At 52.9% G+C, this 25560-nt stretch overlaps 3 protein-coding genes across 5 annotated transcripts in view; 1 reads left to right on the forward strand and 2 right to left on the reverse strand.

Annotated features, from left to right (window-relative positions):
* Positions 1-13237, forward strand: part of SETD2 (SET domain containing 2, histone lysine methyltransferase) — a 123389-nt gene extending 110152 nt beyond the window's left edge. The window contains exons 19-21 of the mRNA XM_044253706.1: positions 10127-10207; positions 11976-12077; positions 12408-13237. Coding sequence (XP_044109641.1) covers positions 10127-10207; positions 11976-12077; positions 12408-12569 — 345 coding nt within the window. The 3' untranslated portion in view covers positions 12570-13237. The remainder of the gene's footprint in view (positions 1-10126; positions 10208-11975; positions 12078-12407) is intronic.
* Positions 13238-15681: 2444 nt separating this feature from the next.
* LOC122909483 (death domain-containing membrane protein NRADD-like) lies at positions 15682-18999 on the reverse strand. 3 transcript variants are annotated; one of them, XM_044253709.1, is made up of 5 exons: positions 18843-18999; positions 17498-17579; positions 16650-16833; positions 16401-16531; positions 15682-16314 (listed from the first exon to the last, which is right to left on the reverse strand). In XM_044253709.1, the coding sequence occupies exons 2-5, from the start codon at positions 17574-17576 to the stop codon at positions 15995-15997; spliced, it is 714 nt and encodes a 237-aa protein (XP_044109644.1). In that variant the 5' UTR covers positions 17577-17579; positions 18843-18999; the 3' UTR covers positions 15682-15994. The 3 variants fall into 3 exon arrangements, with proteins under 3 accessions (XP_044109644.1, XP_044109643.1, XP_044109642.1); XM_044253708.1 differs by having other exon boundaries at positions 17498-17656; XM_044253707.1 differs by having other exon boundaries at positions 17498-17825.
* A 342-nt stretch (positions 19000-19341) lies between these two features.
* The window catches only part of NBEAL2 (neurobeachin like 2), a 28736-nt gene continuing 22517 nt past the window's right edge, over positions 19342-25560 (reverse strand). Inside the window, exons 36-55 of the mRNA XM_044253710.1 lie at positions 25200-25360; positions 24967-25100; positions 24784-24891; positions 24585-24680; positions 24083-24207; positions 23847-23987; positions 23537-23667; positions 23310-23419; positions 23082-23199; positions 22849-22946; positions 22662-22778; positions 21930-22019; positions 21731-21840; positions 21386-21558; positions 21187-21281; positions 20852-20968; positions 20596-20754; positions 20371-20519; positions 19929-20064; positions 19342-19833 (exon numbers count right to left, since the gene is read on the reverse strand). Of these exons, the coding sequence (XP_044109645.1) occupies positions 19732-19833; positions 19929-20064; positions 20371-20519; positions 20596-20754; positions 20852-20968; positions 21187-21281; positions 21386-21558; positions 21731-21840; positions 21930-22019; positions 22662-22778; positions 22849-22946; positions 23082-23199; positions 23310-23419; positions 23537-23667; positions 23847-23987; positions 24083-24207; positions 24585-24680; positions 24784-24891; positions 24967-25100; positions 25200-25360 (2470 nt within the window). The 3' untranslated portion in view covers positions 19342-19731. The remainder of the gene's footprint in view (positions 19834-19928; positions 20065-20370; positions 20520-20595; positions 20755-20851; positions 20969-21186; positions 21282-21385; positions 21559-21730; positions 21841-21929; positions 22020-22661; positions 22779-22848; positions 22947-23081; positions 23200-23309; positions 23420-23536; positions 23668-23846; positions 23988-24082; positions 24208-24584; positions 24681-24783; positions 24892-24966; positions 25101-25199; positions 25361-25560) is intronic.

Genomic DNA, 25560 nt, shown 5'->3' on the forward strand with positions numbered 1-25560 from the left:
GGCTTCTGAAAGAATAATCTATTTTAGCTATATACTGTTGCTCTCTTTATTATTTTTTGTTTTATTATTATATTTTGGTTTATTATATTTGGTTTATTATTTTTGTTACTTTGTTTAATATGTGAGCATGTATTTTATCTCTCAAAGTGTGCCTCATTTGTTACAGAAGGACAGATCAGGAAAGTTAAGAAATCAGCACACTTGCATTTATAGCAGAGACGTGTTTGACTGAAGGACTGAAATGTATACTTGTAAGAGTACTAGAGTTTTCTCCAATTCACATAGTGTAGCCTTTCTCTAGCATTTCTTAAAGGCTAGTCTCCTGACATTTGTTTCAATTATATCATTAAATTATTTCAGGAATGTTAAGCAACAGACAACAAGAAGCCCATTCAGGGTCTGCAAAAGCAAATATAAGTCCAGCATTTAACTCAAAAATTACTCTGCTATATCGCCGTGCCCCCTGTGTGTCAGGTTAAAGGGATGGTGTATGTGTAAAGATGAGAAGGAGTGGGAAGTTAGAAAGAGAAAACATTCCTCCTACCTCTTAATTGCCTGAGAAGGGTTACAAGTGAGACTTTTTTTTTTTTTTTTTAAAGATTACAACTGGGGCCACGGCAGGCAAAGGAAGAAGCAGACTCTCCACAGAGCAGGGAGTGCAAGACTCAAACCCAGGACCCTGGGATCATGACCTGAACCAAAGGCAGACACTTAACCGACTTAGCCACTGGTGTCCCCAGAGTGAGACCTCTAATAGAGATACAAAGATACCTCCTTTCAGAGAAAATAGGAGAGAAACTGATCCATCCTTCTTCTTTGCCTTAGTACAAATACATACATAACTCTCTCTCTGGGAATTCAGATCATAGTGAGAGTGCACAAAGTAATTAGGCTGCCAAATACAGTTCTTATTGTGAACAGATAATGATAGGTTAGAGGTGTTTTCTCTCCCACATGGAATCAGAGTCAGACCAAAACAGGACTTTTATAATGTAACTTCAGTTCCTTGAGTGCATTTGCCTGTTCGTGAAATAGGTGTACCATTTCTACCTGAGCAGAAGGTAAAAACCAATTTGAGGTTTTACACCTAATGTTAGATTTTATGTAAATGGCACATTTGGTAACCACTCAAAACACTCTAGCCATGTAATTCGGAAGAAAGGAAAACAAACTGTCTTTCTATGGCCATTTGCTTTTGACTAAAAATTTTCTCCCTGTTCTTGCATATAAAATATTTTGTTGTTTGCAGCATCTTTTTTTTTGTTTAAGATTTTGTTTATTTATTTGACAGACAAGAGATCACAAGTAGGCAGTGAGGTAGGTAGAGAGAGAGGAGGGGGAGGCAGGCTCCCCGCTAAGCAGAGAGTCATGGGTAATGAAAAGATATGTTATAAAACTATTCATAAGAGTTTGAGTTGCTCTGCTTTGGTGCTTACAAATCCCTCTATCTGTAGCGCCATTCTGAATTTTTAGAGCCCGATGTGGGGCTCCATTTCAGGACCTCACTGAGATCATGACCCAAGCTGAAGGCAGAGGCTTTAACCCACTGAGCCACCCAGGCTCCCCTGCAGCATCTTTAATATTACACCTTTATATTTGCAAATGCTCTTTCAGTTGTAAATAACAAAAATGCAGCTCAAGCCAGCATAAACATAAAGAGACATACTGGTCTGTATAACTTGGGAGTCGAAGATTATTGCAGTCTTTGATTCTGCTTCTGTCTTGTGTGTAAACACAGCAAGTGTCAAATGTGGAAATTCTTTTAAGGAGAACAGCTCAGTAGTAGTTGGGGTCCTGTGTAAAGTGCTGTGTGCTGTGGTTGAGGGTGAGGGATGACGGTGGTGTGCCCTGAGCCCCCACCACTCAGATAGCTCGCCTGCTCATGGGGTGATCCCTGCGACTCCTGTGTTAACTGTCCTTGATTTTCAGTTAGTGATTCACATACAGAATCAGTAAGATCAATTTCTGGATAGCCAGGAGCTGAACCTTCAGCTCTTATGAAATTAGAGTTTAGTGATCTTTGAATATGCATAATTTTTTTGGCGTTGTTTTGGTTCACTACCTAGAGGGTAGAAGAGAATACTTGTGAAATCCACTCAGGTGCTGTGGACTGTGGAAGCTGGGAGAAGTCTGCCCATCACCTGCCGCAGAAGGCTGCCCCCTCCATATGGGAAATCTTTGAGTGGGCAGTGATGTGGTGAGATGCCTGACTTCAGGAACATTTACATTACTTGGTGAAGGGCAGGCACTTTGGGTGGTAGGAGAGCTGTTCTTCAGAGATTTTTCAAAATCTCCTCACAGAGAAGAAATAAACTATATTTGAAATTTTCACAGGTTAAAGATTTAAGAAGGTTTTGTACAGATTTTGGCTTTAGGTACTTTACCTATCAAGAATAAAAGGAGGTTTATTCAGCTTATCTGTGACCTAGAGGTACTTAAAATAAAAATTGATTGACTGAATCTCTCAGGAGATTAGCTGAGTGGCTCCTCGATGTCTACAATGTTTATATCTCAGGGCTTTTGTCAGAGCCCTAAAATTCGGAATGACGTTTCAGATAGAGGGATTTGTAAGCACCAAAGCAGAGAAACTTAAACTCTTATGAATGGTTTTACAACATACCTTTTCATTACCCATGACTCTGACAGTCTCTGCCTTTTGATTGGTGTGTTTAATCTATGGACATTTAGTAAATGTGTCCGTAAGGTTGGGTTTAAGATCTACCCTCTTAATTATTTTCTAATTTTTCATCTGTCTTCTGTGGGGGGGGATGTGTGCTTTCTTTTGGATTAAATTTATATTTTTGCCTTAAATAGTTCACTGGCTTTTCTATTGGCTTATTAGCCATTCCTCTTTTATTTTTTAGTAGTTGCTCTAGGGAGTGGCTATTAGAGTGTAGTGTGGGGACCTTAGGGATTTTAAGACCCTTTCAAGGGAGCCATGAGGCCAAAACTATTTTCATAATAATGCTAAAATTTAAGCCTTTGCCACTCTCATCCATTCACAAGTATACCGTGGAATTTTCCAAAAGATACATGACATGATTGAATACAGAAGGAAGTGAGAATCCAGCTGTCTTCTGTTAAGCCTGACATTTAGAGAGATTTCCAAAATGTAAAAAACTGTGCCACTCTTACCAGTTTCTTTAGTTTTGGAAAAGAAAGTTATCTTTCCACAAAAAAATTATATTCACATATGATGGGTTTGTTAATTTTGTTTAAAAAGAAATGAATATTTTTTTCTGTTTGAATGTAATCCCCCCCCCTTTTTTAAGATTTTATTTGAGAGAGAGAGCATGCACACAAGTTGAGGGGGAGGGGCAGAGGGTTCCCGCCAAGCAGGGAGCCTGATGTGGGGCTGCATCACAGGGCCCTGGGATCATGACCGGAGCCCATGGCAGACACTTAACCGACTGAGCCACCAAGGCGCCCCTGAATTTAATTTCTAATGTGGTAAATTTGGTTAGATGGAACCCATATGAACAAAAGCTCTCTGGGGTCCTCAATATTTGAAGAGCAGAAAGGAATCCTGAGACGTAAAAGTTTGAGAACTACTGCTCTGTAGCTTACAATATGAATATTTATCATATTAGAGTGTTCTGTTATATCAAATACCATTTTATGGATAATTCTAAGAACCTCCTTACATTTTGACCCTCCTGCCCATTGTCCTGTTGTTGCCATATATTTTTTTATTCTTTCATATGCTGTGAACCCCAGAATTTATTATTTTTTGCTTTAAATAGTTTATTATAGGTCAAAGAAATTTTTTTTAACTTGGGAGCAAAGTTTTTTTTTTTTTACCACATATTTGCCATTTCTCATACTCTTTATTCTTTCATGTAGATTTGAGCTTTTTCTGGAACCCTTTTCCTTTAGACTGAAGAGTTTCCTTTAATATTTCCTCTAATATTTCAGGTCTAATGGTGATGAGTTCTCTCAGTTTTCATTTGTCTGAAAAGGTTCTTGTCTTTCCTGTTTTCTTTTATTTTTTAATAGACTATTTTTTAGAGCAGTTTTAGGTTCATGTCAAAATTGAATGGAAGGTACAGAGAGTTTCTATATAACACCTCCCTGTCACTGCACATGTGCGGCTTCCCCCCACTATCAACAGCCTGCCAGAGTGGTCCGTTTATTACAGTGAACCTGCCTTGACATATCATTGTCCCCCAAAGTCTGTAGTTTGCATTAGGATTCTTGATGTCAAACACTCTGTGGGCTTGGTAATGGGTAATGGCATGTATCCACTATTATAGTATCAAACAGAATAGTTTCACTGCCCTAAATATCTTCTGTGCATCCCTCCCTCCTTTTCTACCTCCCTCATCCCTATCCCTGACAACCACTGATCTTTTTACTGTCTCTCTAATTTTGCTTTTTACAGAATGTCATAGAGTTGGACTCACAGTATGTTGCCTTTTCAAATTCATTTCATTCACTTAGCATTATACATTTAAAGTTCCTTCATTATACAAGTAAGCCTTTTCATGACTTGCTAGCTCATTTCTTTTTAGCATTTAACAATATTCCACTGTCTGGATCTACCACAGTTTATGTATTTGTCCTCTAGCTACTGAAGGACATCTTGGTTGCTTCCAAGTTCGTGGAAGTTTTTATGGGCATAAATTTTCCATTCGTTTGGTAGATACCGAGAATCACAGGTATGGATCCTATGATAAGTGTATGTTCAGTTTTGTAAGAAACTGCCAGAGTACCTTTATTTTTGAAGGATATTTTTACTGGGTAGAGACTTCTAAGTTGATACTTTATTTCCCCCTTTCACCACTTTAAAAGGTGTTACTCCATTTTTTCCTTGCTTAACAGTTGTTTCTAATAAGACTATACTTATCTTTGTTCCCCCAAGTATAATGTCTTTCCTCCTTTCTGTCTGTGTAGAGAAAAACCTTAATTTTCTCCTCATAATGGGTTTTTAAGAATTTGATTGTGGGGGCGCCTGTGTGACTCAGTCATTAAGTCTGCCTTCAGCTGGGTCATGGTCCCGGCTCCTAGGATTGAGCCCTGCACTTGCTTCTCCCTCTACTGCTCCTCCTGCTTGTGTTGTCTCACTCACTCTCTCTAAAATAAATAAATCAAATCTTTAAAAAGAAAAGAGAGGGGCGCCTGGGTGGCTCAGTGGGTTAAAGCCTCTGCCTTCGGCTCAGGTCATGACCCCAGGGTTCTGGGATCGAGCCTCACATCGGGCTCTCTGCTCAGCAGAGAACCTGCTTCCCTTCCTCTCTCTGTCTACTTGTGATCTCTGTCAAATAAATAAATAAAATCTTTTAAATTAATTTATTAATTTAAATTTAATAAATAAAGAAAAAAGAATATATGTATAGAATGCTGTGGGAGCACAGTGATTAATGGTCTGAGAAGATGCATCAGTGATATGTCAGAGAAAACGTGATTTTACCTGTAGCCAAGGTAGGCAGGAAAGAGCATTCTAAGTAGATAAAGCAGTTTTTGCAAAGGCATAAAGTCAGAATAAGACAGAGTGTAATAGGAAATATAATTTGGTACAATGAGAATTCAGTGCATATGGGGTAGTGAGCAAGACAAAAATGTAGGTCAGATTTTAATTGTCTAAGATCTTGGTGTCCTACTGATATGATTACTGTATGATAGGTACCTGGGAATCAGTGAATGCTTTTAAAGCAGGGGAATCAGTTAAATGTGTTTCCCTTGAGCAATACATTTTGGGGGCTCATGGGCTCACTTGAAAAGGTAAGAATGGTAGCAGGGAGATCAGATTGGAGAGTATTATATTAGCTTAGGCAAAGTGGGGGGTTAAGAATGGAGATTTTGGGGATTCATGCAAAGATGTTTAAGATGCATTGTGGTCAAGGCTTCACAAACAAGTATATGGAAGAGGCAAGGATAGCCTAATGATGGCTTGGGGAGGTAAAATCTCATTATTCAGTCTAGGGGATGAAGGAAAGATGAGGAGGAGGTTTGGAAATAAGTTCAGTGTGGAATTTGAGCTTCTTACAGGATCCAGGATAAGAAATGGCTGGTAGACAGTTCTGTTTGGATTTGAGTCATCAGTAAATTGGTGGTTTTTTGAAACATTAGGGGGATACGGTACCCATATGGGTAAGGTGTGTAATGGGCAGAGAATTCTTTAAGGAGTGCTGTGAGGTGCTGGATGGTTGGTTTTGAAAGCTTTTGATGCTGAGACTAAGCATCTGTGAGAGCCCTCCTTCTCTGTTTTCCTCCAGTGTTGTTCCCTCCTCTTGGTCATCTTGTGCTCTCTTCCATCATCCATCATGTGGTGAGTGTAATGTCAAGCCTTCCCTTTGAGGACCTCAGACGTGAATCATTCCTGACTGCTTGCATGATTGAGAGCAGCTTTTACTGCTGCTTTCTGGCTTTTAATGAACATTCAGACACAAGTGTAGTAGATGTCCTAAGTGTAACTATGTGGAGTGTTTGTTGGGTTGAGGGAGTCGGAAGAGGATGGGATCAGAGGCCAAGAATCTTTTCAGTTAATGGTCTCATCTTTGGCATTGGGGTAATTTGCAAAAGGGTTCCATATGAAATCACTTCCCAGTAATGGAGAAGGAATCCAGGAAATCATATTTGAGAGAGGATTGTCAAAAACAGAGCCCAGATCTCTGCAGACCAGATAGTTAAGTTGCCCAATAAAGACAGCCTGCCTGATAGCTGGGGAACCAGAGAGAAACTCCCAGGACTGTACTATACTCAAGGCCAGATGGAAGGAGTAGGAGGCCTTCTGGTTCTTAGTGATGGCTTTAGGACCTTCGTTCCGGGTTGATCAGCTCCACTTTTAGGGGAAGTAGATGGGGCCTGTGTGTAATTTAGTCAGGCTTTTGAAACACTCTTTCTAGAAGCCACTTTAGGGATCTTTCTGTTCTTAGCCAGTCTCCACCCTTTTTTTCTTGACAGAACGAAGTGTGGTACCTTATTTAGAACTAACACTGAAATAAGTATTTTTGTTCTTTCTACTACCAGAGGTGGTCGCAACTCCAACACAGAATATACTCAGCTTTTATTATTTTCAAGGCTCCTTCTTACTTCACCTTTTAATTGATGTATACAGGCTCACATGTTGCAGAGTTTAGGTTGAATTGTATAGTGTTTCTGATGAGCTCAACTTCTGCTTCTGGATTCATGCTGCCCTGAAAGATACAAAAGTTCCTCCTTGAATAATGTTTTACATTTTGTGTTCCAAAGGACATTTAATAAAATCCCGGGAGAGAGAAGCATTAGGTTGGTATATCCTGCTCTCTTTGTCAGGATTCTTTCCAGCCAGCCTGTGCTCCTGAGTTCTGAGGCACTTGAGCTCTGGAACATGGTCATTTCTGCTTATATAACAGAGGATGGAGTTTGCATTTGTTGTGCCAAACAATGTGTGGTTACCAGAGCCACCCATTATGCTTAAAGTCATTCCCTTTCTGAGCTAGAAAGACTTGAAACCTCACCTCGGGTAGTGTGAAGATACTTAGGCCTTCCCTGTTATATTCATATCTGGTCATATTCTAGCCAGATGCCCTGGAGTCCAGATATGCCCCTGATGAAGGCTGACAGCAGGGCAGCTGCTAGAGGCAGGAAGGTCTGGCTGTCTCCCAGGCCCTTGGCCCACATTTCATTGCGTGCTCTCATCTGGCTGCTGTTCATAGTTTCCCGCCCGAATCCTCCATTGGCTGATGATGCCCCATATGAGCCAGGGGGCGGAAAAGGCAAGCTGATTATTGCAGAAACCCTGGGAAAACATTGTGGGTTTTTTTTTGTTTTGTTGGGTATTTTTGCTTTTGTTTTTTGGTTTTTTGCCTATCAGAGTGCTTTTCCCCTCTCTGATGGGTTCCTGGAATCTCAGGAAGACCACTTGCATGACAGCTAGATGTTCTCTGCTGCATGGTAGAGCTCGTTATGTTTCTGGGACCATTGGTCCAGGCTAATTCGGTCTTTTCTGGTGTGGAAGGATTTTTAATTGGCAGTAGGCATTTGAGAAGGTTATCTACACTGGTTTTAAAAGTTACATATTACAGAGAAGCTGACATTTTAAATGGGACTTCCCTGGAGTTGGGGAGGTTTTTCATGTCCGTGTTGGTCAGGTGCTGTCCTTCACTCGGACTCTGGCGCCAGGTGTTGCTCGGCATTGGGCCCGAGGAAGTGTTAGCCGGTTTCTGAAATCATCTCTCATGCCATTTGCAGACCACAGACCAAGGAGGGATACGTGAATTTCAAGTACTCCCTTGAGCACTTCCTTTGGGTAATGATTTCCATGATGTAAGTCTAGGCACCCTTCATTTGAGCCTTTCTTTTCTCAGCCCCAGTTGCTCAGCACTCAAAAGGACCACAAGAGCTAGACAGAACTCAGTGGGCTGCGCTCTGTAACTGTGTCTTTAATGCTCTACCACCCTCACCAAGCCAGAGATTAAATTAGAAAGCTGTTACATATGCACTAGGCTTACTTATTAGCTTTCTGAACACATACCCCATTCAGAGGGAAGCCGAACACTCCTCTTTACACAGCGCCCTTACTGAGAGCCTGGCCTCTCCTGTAGGGCCAGGAGCCTTGAGACGGCTGTCCTACCTCCAGGGGCTTTCTGGAAGCCTTTCTGTTGCTCCTCATTTCTGAGAGCAGCTGAGGGTGTGTCGAAGTTTCCTTGGCTTATTCAGGCCCTTCTTGAGCCCTTGCTACCTGAGGTCTTACTGTGAAGCACAGCGGCCCACTCCCCTACTGGAAAAAATAACCACAAAACCCCAAAGCAAAACATTAGGAAACAGAGTTACAGTGTGTTTTTTTGGTCCTGTTTCCTGAAAACAGGTCGAATCTGTATGTTCTGAATCTGTATGTACTCTGCCCTCCCCTTCCTGCTCCCACAGCCACAGAAAGTAGAAAAATGGAAAATATGTGAGGTTTTTATAACAAATCAGAGAAAGCAGATTTGTAGCAGCCCAAAGCCAAGGGAGTGCCACCTTTCTCTGGAGCCAGCCCAGAGCAAAGGGAGCTGAACAGCTCCTCCATCACCAGTGCCTTCAGACTGTTTATGGAAATGGAATAATCAGCACTGGAGGATGGGAGGGGAGTCGAGAAATTCTCTGCTCTCAGCGGCTAGCGGAAACATGAAGTACCTATAATAGCAACTGCGGTGTTCTCTGTCCGTCTGAAAGCTTTCCGAAGGGAATGCTCGTAAATCTTTTCTGTGGAAAATTATGTTTACTGGTGAGGGGCTTGATGGTTGCTGGTAGGCAAAGGTGTGGGGAGATGGCCCTGTGTGGCAGGTGCTCTGAATGCCAGGGCTGCCAGCCCCCGGCCTCTCGGCAGTGGCTGCTGAGGGGGAGCTTGGCAGCCTCCTCTCTAGCACAGCGGGGAAGGAGTATTTTTAGGTTTGTTATCATCATACCAGCTTGGGACAGAGTATTTTCTGTGTCTTTGCATCGATTAATCTGTTCACTGACTTGGACGACCCTTGTCTCCGCGGCCCACCCCCTGCCCCCCGGACCGTGACCTGTCTTTAGTCTTCACATTACTGAGCTGGAGGTACCAGCCCGCAGGGAGCCTCTGCTGAGGGCTGAGACTCTTCCCTACAGTGCAGCCATACTGCCTTCGGAGGAAAGATGACATGTACCCAGGGGGAACGGAGAGGCCTGGATGAGGACCATGGTGTGGTCTGACTGTCCAGTTCTGTGGTGAAAGGTCTTCAGAACAGAGCATTCTGACCTTATCCTGGAATCCTAGAATGTCAGAGCCGGGAGAAGTGGAACTCCCTGAGCTCAGGCCTCACTTGACAGTGTGTCTCTTGACGCTCAGAACAGGGACCTGAGAGGTCCATCAAACAGCACGTTCCTCTGCAGAGAGGGTGACTCTGAAACAACTGGAAATGCTAGGAACATCAAGGATGTAACTTGAACTTAGGGCAGAGAACGTGGTTCAGAGGAAGGAGGCCACAGCCAGGTGTCAGGATTGAAACGTGAGGTGAGACTGGGGGTAACAGCAGCCAAGCTGACTCCCAGCCATGCCTGCTTAGGATTCTAAGTGGATCTTAATACTACGAGTCAGGTGTCCCAACGGGGGGAAAGAAAGGAGCGTTCTGGAACTTTAGGACATCACTGTCCTGACCTCTTGTGCCAGCACTGTTAACGTTTTCTTTTCCATTTCTAGACCTCAAAAAAGCCCAAGACAGCAGAAGCGGACACCTCCAGTGAGCTGGCTAAGAAAAGCAAAGAAGTATTCAGAAAAGAGGTAAGGTTTGGTGGGTGTGGGCCCTAAGCTCCACAGGCTTAAGCCTGAGCCCTTTCCTTTCTTGTCCTGAGTGTTAGGCTGCCCTGCATTTGGGTCTTCCCTTGCTTTTGTGGTGTGACTGTATGGTCACCACATGAGGGGGACCCGCCGGAACGGTCCTTTGTAGGTGGGTGGTAAACACTTCCATATCCATTGTCATTTCATCCCTATAGCTGCTCCTGAGGTAGGCAAGACAGGAACTGTCATCTTATGCAGGTGGAGGACCTCTTAAGGTTCAGAGAAGGTAAGTTCTAGACAGAAGACCTGAACTCCAGCCCTCTGGCTCAAAGTCCAGTTCTGTTCCTGCAGCCTTTCATTTGGTGGCTGCCTCATCCTCAGGGGATTGGGAGAAAGCAGCACCTCCTCATGCTACTGGCAGTGTGTGTCTCCAGCTGTCAGGGCACCAGCCTTGTCTGTCTCAGAGCATCTAGATTCTGAACTCCAGTCTTGATTCACTGACTGTTGGAGGAAACAGACCTGTGAATAAGGAATGGCCGCTGTGTGCCGAGCATGCCATCTGGGGGCTGGAGGCCACTGTTCGGGGTGTCAGGAAGGGCTGTTGAGTCGGGCTTAGGAATGGTGGATCGGGAGGGATGGAACTTTAGGCAGTAGAACATGCAGTAGCAAAAGAAATCATCTTCCCTTCGAGAGAATTGTAAGTAGTCAACAGGCCATAGCGGAGGGCATGTGCAGGGTGTTGGGCGATGAGGCCGGCCACTGCGGCTGCTTCATCCAGGGCCTGTGTGTCGGGCAGTTACGGGGTACCCGTGCAGGGCTGGAAGCCAGGAAGAAGGAATTCTGTGACTATTTGGGGAAGTGGACTGAAGTGAGAGAGTATGGGGGCCAGAAGACCATAGAAAAACTGAGTAAAAGCCCTTTACAAAACTAAAATTTAGTTTGTGGTTCTCCCTGTGTGAACTTACTGGTGTTTTGGCTCAGCCAACCGGAAGCTGTTTGTTGAGTGCCTGCCTTGTGATAACAGCCTTGTCCTTTGAACGTCGGGAGCATTCTCGAGTTTCAGGGATGGGGAGACCCTGTTCATGGTGCTCCCTGACAAAGTGGCGATCGCTGACCTCTTTGCTTCCTTTGTACTCTGGGATCTTAGCACCGCAGGTGCTTTGAGAGGTCCTGTGCAGGGGTTTCTTCTGACAGCCTCTGGTAGGATAGACACTGTAGAGACAGCTCAGGAGGACACTGGACATTGTGTATGGGAAAGGGTCCTGCCCCGGGCTTCTCGCACTGGCTAGCTCACAAGGCCTAACGTGCTTCCTGTTGCTGCAGTGGGGGTCAGGTGACGTGTAACAGCAGATCTAAGTGACCTTCTGCAACAAATGCCTGTGTTCGTGGCATGGCTGAGCCTGCTAGTAGCACCAGAATGTTTTCTCTGCTCCGCCTCCAAGGCTGTAGTCTCTCCTTATGCCAAGGATGGGAGATTTTTTAGCGGAGACCCGAGGCTGCCATGAGATTCAGCAGTGGGGGCCCTTGCCCGGGTCTGCTCCTTCTGCTCTAAGTCCGGCTTGCTCATCTATCCAAGGCAGCTCTGTCCCTCTTGGGGCTGACCTAGGATCCTTTTCTCTTCTACCCCACTGGCCTCATAGCATTCTTCTATCCAAAACCAGCCAACCTGAGTGGCGGAACGGGAAGGATTGGCTGTCTCATTATGTCCTCAGCGCAACCCCTTGCCCTCTCTGGACTTGTGAGCAGCGTGTGCTCTTTCTCCTGCCTGCAGATGTCGCAGTTCATCGTCCAGTGCCTGAACCCTTACCGGAAACCCGACTGCAAAGTGGGAAGGATCACCACAACTGAAGACTTCAAACACCTAGCTCGCAAGGTATCCCCTCTGCCCAGATGATGTTCTGGGCAAACCGTGTACCCTTCATCATAGAAAATGGGTTTTCCTTGCCAGAGGCCAGCGCTGGGGACCCAGAGAGAGGGAGGGAAGGTTAGGGAAGGGAGGGCACCCTGCTGGAGGGTAGGGCTGGTGGGCTTCTCACAGACTCGCCAAGCTTAGCCTCCCCTTTCTGCTGACCCCAGCCCCAGCTGGCCCCAGCCTGTCTCTTTACTCAACCCCAGTCTTGGTGAGAAGGGCCCCGTGGCACCGGGCTGGCCTTACCCCCTGAGATCCTTTCCACTCTGGTCTCTCTTCCTGTGTCCTGGACAGCTGACCCACGGCGTGATGAACAAGGAGCTGAAGTACTGTAAGAACCCTGAGGACCTGGAGTGCAATGAGAACGTGAAACACAAAACCAAGGAGTACATTAAGAAGTACATGCAGAAGTTTGGGGCTGTTTACAAACCCAAAGAGGACACTGAATTAGAGTGACTTGTGGGGCCAGGGTGGGAGGACAGGTGAGCAAGTGGGACAGACTCGGCAAAAGTAACCCTGCGGGCCCGCTGCCCCCCCCTTCTGTCAGGGCTGTGTTACTGGTGACACGTCGCCCTGGGGAATTCAGACCTGCAGATTTCAGCTGAAAGCCACGAAAACGAGCCCCCTCTACAACAAGCGATCCCTGGTCATGAGCTGTTGGGGTGTGGTTGGAGGCCCATCAGAGGCAAGGGCTTAGGGAAGGACCCCGCTAAGATCCTGGCCAGGCCTAGCCCCACTCCCAAACCTGGGTCTCCTCCTTGGCGGTGCTGTCAGCGCACAGACCCATGCGCATCCCCACCCACGACCCCTCACCCTGACGATCTGTATAATATTTTAATGTATATGTGAATATATTGAAAATAATTTGTTTTTTCCTGGTTTCGTTTGTTTTTCATTTTGCTTTTAGCCTCTACATGCTAGATCACAGGAAGACTTTGTAAGGACGGTTTTAAGTTCTCCTGCAAGGTTTAATTTGTTATCATGTAAATATTCCAAAGCAGGCTGCCTTGTGGTTTCGGCCAGCCTTGTGCTATGTTGATAAGATTGATTTACTGCTTAAAATCACTTTACTTTATCCAATTTTTACTGAACTTTTTATGTAAAAAATAAAATCAATTAAAGAACTTGGCATGTGTGTTCCCTAAAAGCTAGTCAGGCATATTTGTAAATAGTGGTGTCACTGAAGACAGGAGAGATGGTGGCTGTAGTTGTTTGAAGCTCAGAGTTAATCCTTGAGCTTGGAGTTCTCCACAGGTCTCGCTGTGACTGACACTTGTGGCCTTGGGATCTTACACGTGTGTTCAGGCTGGAGTCAGCTTGTGCTGCCTGTATTCCAGAGCAAAAGAAGCGGACCCGAGGGCCTCATTCGCTCTGGCTTCTTCACTTTGGTTCATAGGTCAGGCAGGAGATGGGCATGAGTCTTCCCCTTTACACCTCCTAGCTGAGGAGAGATGCGTTGACCCTCCTCCCTCCAGAACTTGAGCTCCCCAAGCTCACTGGAATGCTCCTTTGGTGGGCAGGTTCCCTGCCCTCCCCCACCAGGCACCCTGACACTGGGGTTGGGCACTAGAGGGAGGACCCGTGTAAGGGGGTACAGTGCCCAGGCTGTGATTAAAAAGTGGACACCCGGAGGAGGTGGAGTTCAGTGTCGTCGTCCCCCCCCCACCCCCGCCCTCCACTTTAATGGACCCGTTGCCTGGGCTGCAGGAGGACCGCTGGCTGCAGGCTGGTCTGGAGCCATCTTTGCAGAGATTGGTCCCATCTCTTCCTCTCCAGGGCTGTTTTGCTCCCTGCAGCCACGCCCTTGGGGAAGGGGCTGTGGCCCCCTGAGTCTTGAGCAGGGTGGATGGCCGTCAGCACTCGCCTGCTGGGTTCTGTGCTTGGCACTTGGAGCTCGGGTTGTGCTCGCTTGATCCTTACAACCCTGGGGACGGGAGCTGGCACTGTTTGGAGGAGATTCAGGCTCAGAGAGGCTCAGAAACTCATATCCTCATTGCTAAAAGAGGAGAAAAACACCTATTTTAAAGCCTTGCTCATTAGGCGTGCTATTTAATAATGTAGCCAAAGTGTTTTCCCAGGCTACTGCGGCCTTCTCAAAACTATTTAAAGCACATTATCTCAAGTGGATGGACTCTAATTCAACCCTCTTAACATTTGAGAGCTATTACAGAGAATATCTCCGTTAATGTGCGCATGGAAAGGGAGTGGCTCCTTTTTGGGTGGGTTTGTGGTGCAGGGGTGCGGCTCTATGCTCTTCTGCTGCTCCCAACCAAGTCAAACTCATGGTTTGACCCGAGGCTCCAGGTTTCAGATGTTCCAAGGACATTTTTAGGTGGCCTTCCATTAAAGGGGCATGACCAGGGAGTTGCAGAGTTTCAGACAGGGCACCTTTGGAGAGGGATTGTGTTACCTTAGCTCCCTATGGAGTTTTTTTGGAAACATTCCCCATCCCTTGACACCTTAGACTCCGCTCCCCCTTAGTTGTGACAAGGGTTGCCAGCCAATGGAGAAGCTGTCGGGTGCCACTCCGCACCGGCTTGCACATCCAGGGCCAGTCTGGTCCTCAGGAGCCCTGGGACTGACTCCCAGCCCCACGAGGTGTGAGCTCTCCCAGCAGGGACCGGTCTAATTTCATCCAACTGAACACCGAGCCCCTCCTGCTTTCCCTTCTGGGTTTCCTGGGGTTTTGCCCAATAGTCATCTTCACCTGCCCTTCCTTAAGGATGAGATTTCCAGGGTTAAGCAGTCCTGGCAAAGGGTTTCTGAGGAGCAGCGGTCTGATGCTGGGCACTCAGAACAGCCACTCCCAGTCACGGCTCAGCAGAATAGGATGAAGCCCAGGCCTCCCTGGGCCCCCACTGAGCCCCACGACTCCTGAGCTCAGGTAGCTGTGTTGCTTCAGTGCTCTGACCCTTGTGGATGCCAGGATGGTGGCCACTGTTCCTAGGCAGGGGCCTGTCTGCTGCAGCAACCCCTTCTGAAGGCAGTAACCGACCTGCCTGCTTCTTCCGGGCGGGCAGACTCGTGGGGTGCAGGCCCCTTGGGCAGGGGGTTTGACCTGCGGGCCCTCGGCTTGTGTGAAAATCACAGAAATAGCTATGGAGTCATGTTTGGAACTTGGCGTGAGTCTTCTAAGGAGAGTCTTTCTCCTGTTTTTCTCATCTAGAGGTGACCTGTGGCCCAGGGCGTCTGCCTCCAGCCCCCCTTGGTACTGGTCACAGCAGAAGTCACAAAAATGGTCTCAAGCCCAAGGCCTCTTGGTACCAATCTGAGAGTGTAAGGGGTTGGGGGGTGGGGGGGGGTCCTGAACACGCCATCCCAGTTACTGTCCTCCAGCGAGGGAAGCTGAAGTTCAGAAAGCTAAACCAGCTCGCTCCCACGCGCAGCCAGGGCACGGCAGGCGCAGGACGTGAACGTCAGCCGGTGCCTCCAGAGCAAGCACGTCTTCTACAGGGACACACCGCCACTCACACGCTCCTCCCACATCCCAGGGACCCTCTTCTTTTTCTGGGCCTCCGCCTCACAGCCACCCAACTGTCCCACAGGCCCAAGGAGTCAGAGGCGGCACAGTAGTCCAAAGTTGCCTTTAATAGGAGATACAAAAGTAGAAAAACCAGCTGAGGCTAAATAAGAGGAGATGGAGCGGGGAGGATGAGGGCAGGGCCACTCCTCCCTGCTAAGTCCCCCATGTCCTGGTCCCTGTCCTGGAGGAAGGTAGGACAAGGGGAGGTGAGTGGTGGCCGGGTCTTCTGTTCCCTCCTACCCGAGCAGGCTGAAGCCACCAATGCCGGAAGCTCGAGGAAGGAAAAGCGTATGTGGAGTGGGGGGGGGGGGGAGCACCAAAGCAGGTTCCCTGAGAGGCCAGGCTGTGGTGGCATCGCTTACACCACAGAGCAGCCCTCAGCTGGGGAGTTCAGAAGCCGGACCACATCTTCACGGCCCAGGGCGGCCAGGGCATCCTCCAGCACCCTGAGGGTGGCCCCGCTGCCTTCTTTGACGGCCCAGTCCCTCAGTAGGGTGTGGGCTGGCACCTGGCCCTGGGCCATGATCTCCACAGCATCCGCGTGGTAGCCCAGGCGGCTGGCCAGGCCCTGCCAGCCCTTGTCAGGTTCGCCGGACACTTCCAGGAGCCGTTCCACTTCCTCTTGCTGCTGCCGAGGGAGATGAAGGTAGAGCCGGCAGCCAAGTTCAGGATGTGGCCCTGGGGTGGGAGACAAGAGGGTCAGATGGGCTGGACGGTATGGCTGAGAGGGTCTGAAAGTCTGTAGATTGGGGAAGGAGGCTCACCCTGGCTCCCGGGCAGCTGGGGATTGTCCAGGAAGACAACGCTGTCCCCATGCCTCTGGTCCCTGTCGAGGGCCCCCAGCTCTGCAGTCCGAGCTTTGGCCAGCTGCTGTCTTTGTTTATGTGAGCGCCAGCTGTAGGGAGCAGGGGGAACCCGCCAACCTGTTCCAGCCTTCACTGAGACAGAGAGGGAGCTGGCCGGGAGTCCAGATGGGGAGGGGTGCGCCACATGGCAGTGCCCGCAGTACCTACCACTTGAAGGCCACGTAGGCGAGCAGACCAAGGACCACCGTGGCCAGGAGGGCACAGTAGACAGGGATAATGCTGCCTGAGGCCCCTGGAGGCTCAGGAGGGAATGGGGAGGAGGTATTGGGGGCCAGAGCTCCCCCTACCCATACCTCTTCCCTGTCCCTGTCCTGCACCCTCCGGGTCTTATCTGTAGAGAAAAGGACAAATAGGATCAAGAGCACGAAAACAAGGCCAGGGCCCCAAGTAGCGGTCACTTAGACTTTGCTGCCAGAAAGGTTTGAACCAAGTGTCCCCACTTCACAGAATCAAAAATTCATACCACAGCATCAAGACTGGCTCATTATCCCACCCTCGTCTCCAACCGCCTCCTCCTCTCTGCTCACCACTGTTAGACACCTAGCCCTTCCCGGGGAGGGTGGGGGGTTCCTCCTCTCAGGTGTCCAGACGTCTGCTCTTGCTGTTCGACCTTCTCCAACTGGCAGGTATCGCCTACTCTGGGAAGGCTTCCTTGATCTCTCCCAGTCTCTCCCTTTTCTGGCTCCTGCTGTGCCTCCTCTGTCTATGGCAGCATCACAGTGTGTCCTGTCTCTCCATGTTTCAACCATGAGAGCAAACTGATACATGTTGGTCCCCACGGGGGCTTCTGCACAGGAGACCTTGTAAAGTTTTGCAAAATAAAGCTGAGCTAGAAGGCAAAAGAATGCTGCTGCTTGCTTCTGCCTGGAAGCCAGTTATCTCCACGATCCAGTGCAGGCAGGGCTTAGGGTACAGAGACGCTAAAGCTTGTGACTGGACTTGTGGGGACCTAGCCACCTACCCAGTGCCCCAAATCTGGATCAAAAAACACTTACCCACATGGAGCATGCCCTCCCTGTGGCTGGAGTTGTGAAGCATGGCTCTGCCGGCCAGTAGGGCTCCCAGGGACTGCATCTCCTGGAGAAGGGGTTGGAGTGTCATGCCAACACTCAGGCAAGGGAGCTGGGAGATGTCTTCTCTGAGTCCAAAATCCGCTACGTGTAGTGAGATGGGGGAAATTCTTCAGGCCAGATGTTGGGAGTCCCTTGGTGTTGGTGTCGTCTGTCTCCCTCTCCTGGCTCACTCCATCCTGATGGACTCCAGGGCTGGTTACCCACCTCGCCTCTCCAACCTCCCCATTCACCAACCTGGACCAGTTCCCTCCTGTGTGAGATGGGGTGGGGTAGACAGAGCTAGTCCCCACAGGCCAAAGCTGGAGGAGCCAGGGTGCAGCTCAGGATGGAGGACAGCAGCTTGGAAACCTTAGCAAACCCCTGGTCTGAGTCCAGGGATGGCGCAGGAAGACCATAGAGACTCCCATCCCCACCTCAACCAGAGCCAGGCTGGAGACTTGCTGGCAGGGTGGGGTGGGGGGCTCCCCCAGACTTCACAGCATGGCCAGCGGAACCCAAGTCTCCAAGGCAGGGCTTCCTGTGTCTACCGCCCGCTCCTGCCTCCAGGGTCAGGATCCAGTCCTCACCTCCTGCCCAGAAACTGGACAGAAGGGTTCCTTGGTGGCCCAGAGGCCCCCTGGTCCCTTCTCACCTGGGAATTCAGATGGCCTGGAGGCAAGAAACCTAAAGGACAGGACTACTTAGTCCCAGGACCCACCTGGACCTACAGGGCTGATCCTGCTGGAATCTGCTTCCTAAGGCCTGGATAGGAAAAGCCCCATCTAGGCTGAGAATGGATCTTGCCCAGAAAGGCACCAAAAAGAAACCTGGGGGCAGGCCCTTTAACTCCCCAACATCCACCATCACATCCGGCCTGGTCTCCAAACTCACTTCCCTGCCCAGTCAGCAAGTGGGTTTGGGACAGAGACTGCAGTGGTCCTTGTCACGAGTGAGGGTTATACATTTGTATCACTTACCCCTTAAGGGGCCCTTTCCTGGATCCTGGATGGCAGGTGGGTCTGTGACCAGCGCGCCTAGCCACGCCAGGCCTCCGTCTGCCCGACCCACCCCGAGCTGCGGGGCTGGAGCCCCCACCCCCACTCCCGCCTACATACACACACACTCGTCTCCGGGCCACAAAATACGTCCACGCGTGCCAACACGGACGCCCGCACCACGGCGGCCTAGACCCGCAGGATCGCGGGCCTCGAGGTGGGGGACAGAAAAGCAGCCCCCGGCTCTCGGTCGGGGGTAAGATCCCGGCCTCTGTTCCCAACCCCCTCCTGACCTGCGGCAGCCGCCCCTCGTGTCTCCCAGGATTCACTCAGGCTGGCGAGACCCGCGCCTCTGCGCCGCCAGGCTCCAGTGGGCCAGCCGGGAAGGCTGCGTGCCGTCCCTGGGGAGGCCAGCTCCGGCGAGGCGCGGAGCTGGGCGGGGCGGGCTGTCCCGGGAGCCAGCCCGAGCGCCCACGGAGGAGGGGCCTAGGCCGGAGCGCGGGGGCGCGCAGGGGGGCGGGGCGGGGGGCGCGGCCGTCCGCGGCCCCACCCCGCGCAGGGGCGCGCACACGTGCGGAGGTGTCGCGAGGGAGCACTGGGGCCGAGAGAACGAGCTGCCGGGGAGGATCCGCGGGTGGGGTTCCCGGGGACGGGGGCGACGCGGCTGGGGAAACTGAGGCCACGCGGAGCGGGGGAGTCGCCCGGGAGGGCTTCTGGGCCGAGGGAAGGCGAGCCCGGGCCGGGGGCCTGGGCAGGCGGAGACGCCGCGCGCACGCATACTCTGAGGCGAAGCAGCTACAAAAGTAGGCCAGGTTTATTGCCGAGAACGGGAGCGCGGGGGGCCGCTTTTAGAGATTAAGGCCACAGCCCGGCCCCTGCTCCACCGGGACGCGGGGTTTGGGAGCCTGGGCTCCCTCCCCACACTGTGCAAAAAGTGCTGTGCGGCCGCGGAGGCCAGTGCCACACTCCTGGCGGCCCCTCTGCCGGCGAGGGGCGGGACTTCCTGGAGTGAACCGCCCACCAATCCCTGAGTTGGGCGGGGGTGGGGTCCCGCCCACCCCCGGAGCCGGGCCGAGGGCCGCGGCGTGGTCTCCTCCTCCGGATTCCCGCCGACTCCTGGGCGGGGCCTCCACGGGCGGAGGCTGCTGGGGGCGGAGCCTGCGCGGTGGGGCGGGGCGGCTGTCAGCGCGCCTCTCCTGGGTTGTACTCCGTCTCCCCCGAGGACACCTGTGAGATGCGCCTGGAGGACCGCCACAGCTTCCGCGCGAACTGGCTGCTGCGCGCCTGGAGGTGGGGGGGGACGATGTAGGATTGGGGAGAGGTGGGCCGGGACCGTCGCTCCCCACCCCGATCGAGGCCCGCCCTGCCCTTAACCTCACCTCAGAGGGCCGCCCTGCGCCCACCACGATAAGCTTGCCGTCCTCAAGGCCCACGAGCACGTGGCTGCACTCCTTGGTCACAGCCACGCTGCGGATAGGCACCTTCATGAGTAGGGGAGGAGCAGCCGGGAGCAGCCTGCAGGGAGGGAGGGAGGGATCTGATCTCTCAGCTGCAAGGGAGCTTTGTGTCTTCTTTCTCCCGCATTCCCCAACCCCTCACCCCTCTCTGCATTTGAGGGATGGCTTAGCTGAAACTCTAAGACATAAAGGGACCTCCCACAGGTGTGTGGCTAAGGGAGGCCCAGGGTAGGCCCACTGTGGTAGGGGTGGGGAGATGGAGGGAGGCCTGGGAGGCTAGCACCTTCTAGTGCTAGCACCTTCTAGTCCTCTGCCAATGACTACCACCCTGCAGGTCCATGAATTCCAACAAAGCGGAACTCACTTGTTCAGGTGAAGGATGTGCAGGGCGCACTGGGCTGTGCCCAGCAGAACAAAGTCCTCTGTCACTGCCAGGGCTGTGGGCTGCTCGACCAGGGGCAATGAAGCCCGTAACTTCCCATTCACGGAGTACAGGTGCAAGGAGTAGGTGACCTGGAAAAAGCAAGATGTGTCCGCAAGGACAAAATCCCAACTACCCTGTTCTTGGCCGAGCACCCCTTTTCCATACCTGAGCCCCTACACGCTCCCACGCTGAGCTCTGTACCACAATCTGGCCCTCAGACCCCAGCACCAGATGGGACACAGGTCCAGGTAACATGGCCCCTGGGGGCCGCAGTGCTGCCACAAATTGGCCACGACGTACGGTGTGGATGATCACAATTCCATCCTGCAGGAAGACAGGGTGCAGAGCATAGGTCTCTAATCTCTGGAGGCACTGCCTAACAAACTCAGCCTCCCCTGGGCGCAGGCACACACACACACACCTCAGATCCAGAAACAGCCATGTCGAGTTCGGTACTGATGGCCACACAGCTCACAGCAGCCTCGTGCCCGTAGAGGACCTGCACGGGCTTTGATGCCAGTCCCACCGAGAAACCACCCTGTGGGGAGCCAGGGCCAGCTCAGGACTGGGGATACCTCACTGCCCTGGCCCAAGAAGGCTGAGGCTCTGGAAAGTGACGGCCTTGTGGAGGGTTGTGGAGCCCCAGCCTTGCTCACGGTGGCAGAGAGAAGGGCAGGACTGCCAGTCAGCTGAGGGGTGGATGGGGGCTGCAGGTGCGGACTACGGGAGGGCCCCTGGGGCTGCCCACCAGCCCACCTCCTGCAGGAGCCGCCACACCATGCATGTGGTGTCCCGGGAGCCCGAGATGAGGTAGATGCCACAGGTGTCCAGTGCGAGGCAGGTCACTACATCTGCATGGGGAGGGGAGGGGGCAAGCGGAACGCAGTGGTCACCCCCTCCCTGGCCGATCAGCCTGCCCTGCATGCCCCCCCTCCAGCTCCGGGGCTGTGCGTACCCAGGTGGCAGTGGAGCTGTTTCAGCAGCTTGCCCCTCGGTAGTGCGGTCACTCGCAGGCTGCCGTCCCAGTGGCCACCACTGAACAGCAGCTTTCCATCGGGGGCCACTGCCAGAGCTTGCCCATCCACACCACGGTCTGGCACCCACGGACCGCTCAGCTGTCGTTGCATCCTGACCCAGTGCAGGGGGTGCGGGGGGAGAGGGGAAACAGGGCAGGTGAGACCAGGCTGACATAGAAGACCCGGGCCTTCAGAGACCTCGGCTGGTCCCTGACCGGGTGGGGCACCAGCTCGGGGGTACGGGGCATTGAGAGCCCACCCTTGCCCACTTCCCTCTGTCCTACTTGGGATTGCCTATGGTGGCGTCTTTGCTGAAGCTGAAGTAGTTGTTTATGTTCCGGTCATAGGGCAGCCAGCTGTGGAAGCCCAGCAGCCCACTGGCGCTCACGGTCACCTGGGGGCCAGAGGGGGCAGAGGTGGGGCGGTGGAGGGTGGAGTCGGAGCAGGAGTGGAGCTGAGCTGGGGGCTGCGCGGTGCACTTACCAACAGGTCTGAGGAGCCCTGGATGGTGAAGGAGTGGGACTGCCGGTGGGGGACTAGGGCCAGCACCAGGGGCACGCCATCACTGATGACCTGCGGAGCAGAGCACAGAGCTTGCTCTGCCTCCGTGCTCGGCCGGAAACCCCACTCTCCTGCCTGCCACCTGGGGCGCCATTCTTTCCTCTCCTCTCATCCCCAGTGCTCATAGACTAGGGGGTCACAGAGGCAGAGGTCCCCCTGTGACACAGTCGGGAGAGCTCACTGGGCCTTCAGGAAGCCATCTCCAAAGGTGAGGGAGTGACAAGCTGGGACGGACAGGACAGCAGCTCTCTCAGTCTTGACCTTGGTCCTCCCAGCCTCTGACTTCACATCCCCCAGCCTGCTGGCAGGAGGGGAGGGGAACCTAAAAAGGTCAGGCTTGGGGTGGGGGGCCTTCTCATGGAGGGATTCCATCTCCGAGGACTGTGAGGGAAATGATTCACGGCCAGACGGCCTTCCTTCTGGTCTCCCTAAGGTTTTCAGAGATGGTTAGGGGCTCAACAGCTTGTCCCGGCCTTGGCAAAGAAGGCGCCGCATCCCTGCTCCCCTATCCCTCTCCCGTTACCTCTTTTTCAAAGATGTCTAACATCAGTGACCTTGATTTAGGTTTTCCATCTACCCCCAAGAGGTTGGTAAGGGACAGTGGTGTTAAACCCATTGCACAGAGCAGGATGATAAAGCTCTGCCTCCCCTCACCTCCGCAAAGAAGGCCTTGAGCTGGTCCAGGTGCTGGAAGATGCTAGGTGAGTTAGTGTCCAGACGTGCAAGGCGCTGGGCTGCTTCCTCGGCAGAGAGCCGAGCGGGATGTGGCTCCTATGGACGAGTGACTGGTCAGCACCGCGGCACAGGCATCCCTGACCACGATCCTTTGAGCTGGCCTCACCTTCAGCAGCTGACAAGGAGTCTGCCCGAAATTACTGATGATGCCCTCCAGAGCCTTCCGTTCCCGCTCATCCACCACGTGGTCCAGGTCCACGGCCCCTGGGTAAGGCAGGCAGAGCAGTCAGGACCTGCTCTGTGCTCTCCGCACTCAGTCCCAGTGGCCACCACTGAACAGCAGCTTTCCATCGGGGGCCACTGCCAGAGCTTGCCGCAGGAGTCCGGGGTGCCACCCACCCTCGTAGGTGCAGTAATAGAAGACGTTGAGGGCCTCCTCCGCGGCCGGTCCCCGCTGCTTGTAGCCAAAGATGAGGTCGATCCACTCATGCAGATGGGCAGACACGTACTCGGACTCCTGGGGGCGGGGAGGCACCAGTTAGTCCATGGACGGCTGATACCTCACTCCCCCTGGCGCCCCTCAACCCTGGCTGTCCGCCTGTCCCCTGTCCGTGTTCATCTCCTCACCAGGGCCTGGCGGTGCTGCTGGATGAAGTCCTCGGGGGAGCTGGCCCACGGCGGCAGCACCACGTCGCCCACCTTCTCGTTGGTCAGCTGGAGGCAGCCCAGGTCGAAGCCTGGCCCGGAGGACGGGGTCAGCGGTCTCACTGTGCCCTCTCCACCCACTTCCCGGGCCAGGCCTGGCCTGTGCGCTCTGCCCCTGGGGCCTCCCCGCGCCCCACGCCAGCTCCTACCGTTCTGGTTCTCCAGGAAGTCGGGGAAGTAGAAGAACTCCGGGATGAGCTCCTTCACATCGGCAGGGCTCTCCAGGCGGGCCTGCCAGGCTGCCGCCACTGAGTGGAACTGCCGGTCGGAGCAGTCAAAGCTGGGGGAGGGACACAGGCCAGAGTGAGGTGTGGACAGCTGGGACAAGGAGGGAGAGCTGTAGCTGGGGGCAGGACGGGAGCCGAAGGGCCCCGGACGCCCAGAGGACCTGCCTCTTTCCCTCATCCGCGGCAACCCACCCTCACCCCTGTCATCTGCCCGGCAGCCCCTGGGCCTCACCGGCCACTCTGCAGCTGGACGTGCAGGGAGGTGAAGGGTTCCACACGGATGAGGTAGTGCATCACGCCTGCGGCGTTGGAATAGTGGGTGCCGTAGTGGAACTTGTCGATGGTGCCCGCTGGGTCCTCGAAGCTCTCGTACCTGCAGCCACAGTCAGGGTCGGGGGGCAGGGAGTCAGCAGAAGCCCTGCCCTCGCCCATCCCAGCCCCCAAGCCCAGCCTTGCCCACTCACTCACTTCTCCCTCACGAGCTGGGCATGCTTGGGGTTCACCACACCGATGGGCTTGGACAGGTCCCGGAAGACGGCTGGGTTGCTGAGGTCCAAAGTTGGAGACACGTAGTCCTGCAGGACCCAGGGGAACTGGCCACCCACCCAGGGAAGGAGCTGTGTGAGGGTCCTGATGGCCTCCCTGCCCAGTATGCCCAGCCCTCACTCTCAAGAAGATGGGCAGAGCCCACGGGCAGCGGGGGAGGGGGCGCGTTACCACTTGGAGGGACCACAGGGAAGCAGGCCAGAACAGGTTTCCCTTCAGGAGGCAGGGGGTAAGGCTCGGGGAGGGGGTGGATAGGGCTCAGGGAGGGGGTGGGTAGGGGCAGGGAACAGAGGCAGGTGTCAGGCAGCACCCACCCCCTACCTGGGCCTGGCTCAGGGCTGGCCCACCACCAGCGCCCACACGGGGCTGAACCAGGGCCAGCAGAGCAAAGGGGCAAGAGTGGAGGTAAGGAGTGGACCCTTACCACAGGGTACTGGGACAGGTCGTTGTAGGTTCGCCCTGCAATGGTGTTGAGTTGCATCAAGTACTCGAAGTTGGAGATCTCACGCTGGACCCATTTCTGGGGGACAGGGGCAGGCCAGAGGTGAGTCCACTGGGCTGTCCATCCCTCCTGTCAACCACAGGGCCTTGGCCTTGCCCCCCCCCCACTCGAGGCCTCTCACCTGGGTGAGGCCCGAGGCACGAAGCATCTCTTGGGGGGAGCGGCTGCTTAGGTAGCCTTGGCTCGGGGGTCGGAGGCGCAGGAGCAACGAGTATGCCTGGTTCCGTACCTGGGTGTGGAGCGGGATGGGTCAGGGCTGGGGCCTGGGGGCCTGGCAAGGGGATGAGCCTATAGTCCTGCCCACCTTGCACGGGAAGTTGAGGAAGTAGTTCGCCTGATCAATGAAGAAGAGCTCAAGTGCTGAGCGGCGCAGGTTGAAACGCCGCAGGTGGACCTCACGCAGCTGGGCCAGCGGGCGCCGGAAGTCGTGGCCAATGCCTATGTCAACGGACACCAGGGGCAGCCGTCACTCACCCTGGCCCCAACAGACCCCCTCCACCCCCTGCCATCCTTCTCAGCAGCCCTAGGAGGACGCACCCTCCTCTGTTTCCACACGCTCAGCGCTGCCATCGTAGAAGTACACGTGCTGGGTGGTGATCTCCAGCAGCCCTGGGATCACAGCCACCACTGTGACCAGCTGGCACTCTGCGGAAAGCACCAGCTTCTCATGCTGCTCGTCCAGTTCCGCTGCCTGCATCCTGGGGGCCGGCACTCACTTCAGGCTCCAGGCCCCAGGACCCCCTTCCAGATAAGCCCAAAGACCACACTCTCCTAGCGCCATCAAGTCACAGGGTACAGACTCTTGGGCTTCCCACAGGAAAGGAAGGAACCGTCCAAGGTCCAGTGCCCACCAACCCTGGTCCCCACCCCAAACCTGGGCTTCTATCCTTGGCTTCCC

This window comes from Neovison vison, chromosome 6 (genome assembly GCF_020171115.1).
Source record: "Neovison vison isolate M4711 chromosome 6, ASM_NN_V1, whole genome shotgun sequence".
Classification (NCBI taxonomy): Eukaryota; Metazoa; Chordata; class Mammalia; order Carnivora; family Mustelidae; genus Neogale; species Neogale vison.